Source organism: Pteropus vampyrus, unplaced genomic scaffold (assembly GCF_000151845.1).
Source record: "Pteropus vampyrus isolate Shadow unplaced genomic scaffold, Pvam_2.0 Scaffold41, whole genome shotgun sequence".
Taxonomy (NCBI): Eukaryota; Metazoa; Chordata; class Mammalia; order Chiroptera; family Pteropodidae; genus Pteropus; species Pteropus vampyrus.
This window is the reverse complement of record NW_011888822.1, coordinates 9751517-9760062: the sequence shown is the minus strand read 5'-3', so window position 1 is coordinate 9760062 and position 8546 is coordinate 9751517. Positions and strand designations below refer to the sequence as shown.

The following is an 8546-nucleotide window of genomic DNA, read 5'->3' as shown; positions in this document are numbered from 1 at the left end:
AGAGGATATGTCTAATATGTAAATATATAGCGATAAAAGTAATCATTCCATGTAACCCAACATGAAAATCAATAATAGAAATAAAGCTATTAATTAATTAAATCACTATAGAAATCAGATACCAATCCTGCAAACCTTCGCAAATTTACAGACTGAACGATGATCACAGGAAGAATAAGCAATGCACATTTCCAACCTCTAATATGAATTCAGGAAACTAGACTTTAGTTTCCCTGAAGTTGTGAACAATTTTTAAATATGCTTTATAAAACTTCATATTTTTTAAGCATAACTCTGCTAAAAAATAAAAGGGGGGGGATTAATCTAAAAAACACTAAATTAGCTTTCAAATCAGTCATTCAACCCACTGATAAGTAATGTTGGTAACCTGAGTTTATGTGTGTGATCTTATATCAAGTTCTTACAAACCAGTAGGAGATAGATTTAACCAGGATGCTCTAGCACATGCTAATACGTCTGACTGTACACACCTACCTCAACTGAGAAGCAGGTATGTTCCATTCTGGCAATTTAAATCTTTAAAAATTAAATTAAGAATTTATTCAGGCTGCACTATGAGAAAATATTTATTCAATGTAATCTGCTCTTAGTGCACTCGATTAGTATACTTGATATTGTTTATTCTTTGAAAATGTAAATTCATAGAAAAATTGTCCAAAATTAAGTAAATTAACTTTTTGCATTATAAAAACCATTTATTTTATAAAATTGTGCTTACGATTTAAACTATAAAAGGGAAGAGAAAAACAGTCCACATTTCACTCCCCTTTCTCTAATAAATATTATACAATATTTTCATACACAAAACTTATGAAAATATGTAAACTATTTTATAAAGTATCAAGTCTTTAAGTCTCTAAAGCAATCACTTATATGATACTCTCCTTAAAATTGTTATTGGAATTTCTTAGACTGTCATATGAAATCATATATTTTTATTTGGTCTTTCACTTAAGGATACAAATCCTCATTGCTATGCCAACAATTCTGTTTCTTCATTTTTATGACACACTTCATTACTTTATATAACTGAAGTATAAAAATGCACACAAATGAAGTATAAATAGAGATCAACTATATTCAACATGAAATATAAATTTATCAATCGCTCATTTTTGGTTACATTCAGTCTCCCAGTTCTAATAACTTATTAGTGCTTTAACTTTGGACATAAAGTAAGGATTGCAGCTCAAGCAGTATTACCAAGACACAGAGACATATAAAGAAAAATGGGTATATTATTCAAACCATTTATTATAGATTTTAATTTTAATCATTGTCAAAATAACATATTTGAATAAAAACATTTAAGAATGATGTCCATTTTTAAGATGATATGGAAATGTTTCAACACATTTGCATTTGGATAATTTTCCCACCATGGGATGGATATAACTGCCTTAATAGGACTCCTGATTTCAATTAAATACTTTAATATAATATGAAATATTATCTTTGGATCGGACATAATCCACTACTAGCACAAACCCATGTCATATCTTCTAAAATTTTTCCTTCAGATTTAAAAAGTTGACTATTGCAGTGAATAAAACAGACGTATTTCTCCACTTTTTATTATTTAATTCATACAACTTCAAATAATCTAAAGTATAGACAAAACAATTATGATTCCTGTGAATAGCAGATGACAACTTAATCTTAAATAAGTCTTAAATCTATAAAAAACAGTGATTGTCAACTTCACCCAAGCAGAACAGAAAGTTTTAATATATAATCTATTCCTAAGGGAAGGTCTTGCCTTTACTGAGGGGGAGGGGAAGATAAAATATTCATTAATTGTGGCAATATCCAGAACTTCAATCACAGTGGACTCAAATTTTATGCTAAACTGTTTAAATATTTTTTGTCCTTACAGAATTTCAATTTTTCCATAAAAGTTTCATCATTTCATCACTACATTTTAAAAATGTCTTTGCAAATAAAAACAATTGACTTAAAATTTTTTTAAAAGAATTTCTTTCCTACTTCCTAGTAAGAATTATATATTGCTCACCAATTATAACACATCATCCCCTCTATTTGTTTTAATATTAAACTTTAAATAGTGGGAGATGTTTTTTTGAGCACACAAATGAATGCAAAGACGAACAATGAATCACCGGTGTGTAAAGTCCACATTGTTTAATGAACAGTAACACTCGGGACTCTTCAGAATGAATCAATTAGGTGAATGGGTTAAAAAAAATTTTTTTTTAAGTAAGGGAAGTTCCTTTACTTTCCTTTTAACTTTCCTTGCATCAGTCATATTTAAGAGTTGCAATATTTATCTGTAAACAAGGAATATCTCCCAATGTCTGTGGACACACATGTGAGATGGAATTCTATTCTTAGACTTGTTACAATTTTCCGTATAATTAGGAAGCTATATGTCCCTGATAGAATGACACTAACAAGCTCCTGCAGTTTCTACTCCAGCAAGAAATCAAAGAGACTCAAAACAGACAACTCACTTCAGTTAAAGGATTATGCACTCTGGTTATTAAAGCATAGAAATCTCTTCTACAGTTTTATAACTGAAGAGACTTTCTGAAAGAGTCAGATTCTATAGCTAAGATTATTTATTAAATAAAGAAGAAAATTAAAGAATGGCCATGGAATGTGTTGGGGGAAGATGTATACATAAGTTATTAGAAGAGGCTCATTTTAGATAACCTGTACACTTTGAAACTTTCTCAAAGAAAGATGGAAAGATACCGTTACAACAGACACTTTTTCCTACTTGTGATTTTTCATAGAATATCAACACTCATCCCCATTTAGTGATGGTTACTATTATATTACATTTACAGAGAGCCTTCATCTGTCTTAGAATACAAAGCCATGGAGAAATCAATGGAGCTGGTATTGACAAACATGATTCAGATAGGTCAATAGGACCGAATACATGTTCAGATAAATAAAACACCTAGAAAATGGAAAATGTTCTGGAAGAGGGCTTGGCCCAACCAACAAGAGCGACACTCACGTACCTTAAGGACTTCCATCGGCACCTGGGTGGCAGAGGGTAGGGTGGTGGGCACACTGACGTTTATGGCTGGTGTCTGACTCACAGGCACTCTCTGTTGCATGAACTGGGCCGCCTGCAGCTTCTGCTGCTGCTCCCTGCGCTCCTGCTCCTGCATCTGCTCACGCATGAGTTGCTGGCGTAGCAAGATGCGTGATGTCATACTGGAGGAGCTTATTGGAGGCTTGGAGGCCCCAGGATGCTCCTCGGAACTGCTGTGGGAAAACCAAAAAATGTACATTTAGTTTCCTAATGAGACCCTTCATTTGCATTTTGGGGTACCCTAAATTGCACCAAACTATGAAATGAGCTTGTGCAAATATAATCAAGTTGCAGAATAGTACTCCACATAATCGAAAATCAAGAGGTGACAGGACTGAAGTCATTAGTAGTTGAATTAAAATAAGTCAGCTTGATTACATCTAGACATTTTTATCATGCAGCTTAAATTGTTTTTTTTTTTTTTGACATTTTATACCGCATACTACTCATCACCACCAAATATAGCGCCGCCATACGAAGTGCCAAGAAGCAATGCATCTTAATGGCACCCAGATTTCCACATTTAAAAATAAATTGCTTGATTTGCTTTTTTATAACTGAATCTAACCCAATAACTACTTCTATGTTATTCGAATTCCCTGAAGATGTCTAAAATGTTTACTAACACAGATGTGTTTAAAGAAAAGCTGAATTTTGCCATGGGGAAATTTTTCTATGATATGGGAGGTAAAAATCATTAATGAAAGAAACATCTGGACCAGAATGTTAACACTGAACTCGACCTCAGTCTTTAGGAAAGAGGGCAGAAGACAAGCTGGTCTGACAAACCAATTCTTCTCTGCCTGGCTTTCTTTGTACCATCTTTTCTTCCAACTCATGATGGTATGCCCTCTCCTACATGCACTCTGCAAGTTCCCCTTGAGGCCTATTTCTAATGGTTTTGGGATTTAACTCTCTCCAAAATTATTTTAAATGCTTAAATGTTACTCATAAGTTAAAAAGAAAAGACTTCCTAATTTGCCTAAATATGGTTTTCAATTGCTTATTTTGCCAGTTCTATGACATCGACCAGTTATTAAACCTTTCTTTGCCTTTATCATATCCAGGAAAAAGAGACAGCAATAGTTTTTTGTTCAATTATCCATTTATCAAAGTAGGAGGTGTTTTTAAAATTTCTATTGCAATCATTATATTTTAAAACCATAGCTCATAGGGATTTTGTGAGGATTAAATAAAAAAATAAACAAACTAATTCACATAAATCCCCTCGTACAATGAGCACCATGTAGTACTGCCTCAATAAACAGTCACTGTTGCTATGATTATAATCTAGAAAATTAAATTTTTTATTTCTAGCAATAAAATTTTCTAAAAAATGTTTAGGGCAAACAGTACAAAACCTTAGCACCTGGAAACAGAAAAAAGTAACATTTGAGAAAATATTCACTGTTCAAGGAAAGCACCTTTAGCTTCCTTCCTTGAGTATAAATTCCAGTATTGTCTTTACTTTTTAATAAGAGTCAAAATAAAGCCTTTAAATCATTGACCATCCTCATAAACTCCTTTAAGATAAGAACCTTCAACTCTGCAGATAATGAACATGCTAAAGAATGTGTTTCACCCTCATACAGTTCCAGAAAACTACCTAATAAACATTATGCTAGCAGTTTACTTACTACTCACCACAGGAAACTGTTTCAGTAAATTATGATAGGTTCGTATAATGTAATACTAAAAATGGTGTAGAAATATATTTATTGTGCTGAATAAAAACTACACAATACTCCAGATGCAAAATAGTATTCAAGGTATGATACAATTTTTAAAAAATATTCACTATGTGAAAAAATATGATAATGTTACTCTGAGCCATTGCTGGTATATATTATCACAATCCTTTAGAGAACAATTTAACAATATTACCAAAAGCTGTAAAATTATTCATACAATTCGATTAAAAAATTTCAATGGCAATTTTCTTATGAAAATAATTCAAAATGTAGAAAAGTTGACATTACAAATCTATTTTCAAATTACAAAATATTCTGAACCACCTAGATTTGACCCCTAATATGAGAATAGTTAAGTAAATTATGAGAGGAGATACGGGTTAAAGGATACAAACTTTCTGATATGAGATAAATTCTGGGGATCTAAAGTACAGCATGGTGGCTATAGATAATAACACTGCTATACATACTTGAAATTTGCCAAGAGAGATCTTAAATTGTTCTCATTACAAAAAATAAAATAAACGGTAACTGTGTAAAGTGATGGATGTATTATTTAGCTTGATTGTAATCATTTCACAATATATACATGTATCAAATCATCACATTATATACCTTAAATATATACATTTTTTGTCAATTATATCTTAACAAAGCTGGGGAAAAAATAAAACCATTTAAAAGATTTAAGCATAAAATAGGTTAAAAAAGTAAATCATAATACATGAATGATACATGAACTTGATAATATACTATTCTTTTAATTACACAACTACAGAGCAAAGTGAGAAATGCATATAATAAGAGTAAATTAAAAAGTAGGATTCAAAACTGTATTTACATTCTAATTTAAAGTAAGTAAAGTATGCGTATGCTCACAAATACACACACATGACTGTCAGGGACTATATAATTAAAGTTGCCAGAGTGGGAGTGGAATTACAGGTAAATTTTTTTTTACCTTTTTCCCCTAAACTAAATAAAACTATAATGATTTTTTTAAATGACACCAATTTAAGAACATAAAGGAATGACTTGAATGACCAAAGTCACCATTTGGTTAGAAGAAAGGAGACTGGATCCATCAATGACCATATTTTGAGAACAGGACGGGAAAGTAGTGACTAATCCAGCATATTGGTTCACTTGGAAATCTTTAGCATCCCAGAAGAGTTAAATCCTTTTTCCTTTAGTTTCCTACAGACACACACAGATTGAACAATCTTGATACCCTGCTTATGATTTTAATATCAGAATAAGAATACTCAGGCATTACTCAAAATAATCTATTCACCAGGTTAAGTTCTACTAAAAGAGCATCAAAAGAAAACATACTTTCCCCCTTTAGTATGTGTTCAAAACCAAAATGTACTTTCCTAAATCAAGAAAAGAAGGGCGGGGGAAGGGTAGGGAGGGGCGGGTATTTAAAATAAATAAATAAACGGTCTTAGTATTCAAAGCCTGTCAGGTTAAAACATTCCCAGAGAGGCTGATCCTTTTGATAAAAACAGGAGCAAACCTTTGTGCTGTAGCAAATGCAGCTGTGGAATAATCGCACTAATTAGCTGCTCAAGACAAGCCATTGGCTGTAATACGGAGGGAAAAATCCTTTCAATTAACAGTAAAACATTCTTGAGACATGTTAAATTAAAATTACTAGTTATCAACTACATTAAGGTTTCAGACTTTAAAGTCGACAACAATATAATTTAAAGCATTTACTGAAAATATCCCGTCAGGAAAAAAACACACGTATTTATACAGTAGACCCATATAAATAAATGGAAATCCCACTAAAGAAAATCTAGCAGGGCTCGTTAATTGACATTAATAATAAATCTCACCCCCTACACACATACATACACACACACATACACAAAAACCATGCAAAGGAAGATTGTAGTCACTTCATTGCACATACTCCCTGCAGGATATTTCTACATCGTTAAGATGACTCCCGGATTCTCAGCTTTACTTTCGATCTTTTAAACATCCTTTTCTCATAGAAATAATTGAATCTGCAATTATCACCTTACAGATAAAAATAAAGATATCTACACTTCCAAATGTTAGCAAGACGAATGAGCATAATGTTTTAAACTCAAAATCGAGGTTTACATGAGACCATTACAGGTGGCCACAAAGTGTATTTTTAAAATGAAGACCTGGTATTTTAGACACTAATAGCAAGCAAAGAGAGCTGTCCAAATGAATGTATTTAATTTTAAAAGCTAACTGAACTCATCCAGGGCCCAAGAAACTCTATCTGTGTTAGATAATACTAATTCCATGAGTCTGATTCCTTTTAATCAGATTATGTAAAGGTCATTTATTCAATAAATAGTTGAGTGTTTCCTCTGTGCCAGGTGCTGGGAATACCTGGTTTCTAATCTCATAGAGTTTAAAGCCATGGTCATATAATTTTTATGAGATGCCTTAAAATTAAGTCAATTATCTAGATTATCTGACTCTTATCTAGTTCCACATGGGCAGGTATGGATCTCATCATAAGAAATTACTCTTTGAAAGCCAGTTGAAGAAGAGGAAAATGCCTTTACTGGCACTCATCCGAATCACTGAAGCCAGACACACAACTTCCCTGAGAACTGGGAATTGCTCAACAGTGACTCAAGGAGATGGCCATCAATTGGGCTCAAATTCTAGCAGTTACTGCCGAGCATGGTGATATTTACAGAGCAACTCCACTTCTCTGAGCCTCTCTAAAATGCTCCTCCCCAAGGTACTGCATTCACTGAGTACTCAACCTACAGCTGCACTATGGATGCTAGGTAGCCACTAAATGTAATGAGTTCCTACCCCAATGGCCGAATTTACTTTTTTAACTTTCAAAGCTTCTCCTTTCCCTGTGATGGTAGAGGTGTGTGGACATGCGCTCCAAATTATCTGGTATATTCCTAAATTCAAATAGTTAATTCCACTACCTTCATTAACCACTTAAGTATATCATAAATTCCATTCAACCCATTACCCCAGCATCCAAATGACATCTACCCGAACACTCCTCACCTTTGACAATGATGCCAAACTCCTTAGGCAGACCTAAGAATCAGTTTTTGGTTTCTCCATATCAGGGTCATCCCAGATAGGAAACTGTTGTCAGTTGAAATTTAGTCTCTAGGCTGAAGGAACTGATAAACTTTTCCCTGTACTTCCTCTCATCATTTCCTCAGGCAGAATCCAGTTCTGCGACTTACTAACCCGTAGTCATGCCCAAGTTAGGCTATCTCTGAGCTTCGATTTTCCTTATTTATAAAGAGTGTTTAATACATCTGCCTGTCAGCACTGTGATGAGGATTAAAATATGTAATAGATGTAAAAAAACTAAGTGCAGTGACTGGAACATATTCCAATAAACTGGAACACAGTTCAAAAATTAGTAGTAAAAAATAGTATTAAACCATGAACATGCTAATTCTTTCCCGATGTAAGAAGGCAATTTTTATAAGCCTATATGCAATTTTGGACCATAACAGATTAGTCTTTTAAGGTTAGGTAATCCCTATTTAATTCAGAGAACATGACAAAGTTTTCAAGAGTGGAGAGAGAAGGTAGTTTATCCTGCAATTATTTCATGAGTCATAAAAATCCTGGCATTTTTCTCCGGGAAAAATTAATCTTCACTATAATCATTCAGTTGATAGAGCTCAAAGCCTAGCATTTGCCTGCACTAGGGTACAATGTAATTCTATACAGGAAACCACAATGGCTGATGTTCACATCCACAGTGGAGATACAGAAAGGGACAA

General features: G+C 33.2%; 1 protein-coding gene across 6 annotated transcripts in view; it reads right to left on the bottom strand.

The window, feature by feature from the left end:
• MITF (melanogenesis associated transcription factor) overlaps window positions 1-8546 on the bottom strand; it is a 213719-nt gene that overhangs the window by 79670 nt on the left and 125503 nt on the right. For all 6 annotated transcript variants that reach the window (XM_011358489.2, XM_011358490.2, XM_023529703.1 and 3 more), the window contains one exon: window positions 3012-3261. In XM_011358489.2, the coding sequence (XP_011356791.1) occupies window positions 3012-3261 (250 nt within the window). The remainder of the gene's footprint in view (window positions 1-3011; window positions 3262-8546) is intronic.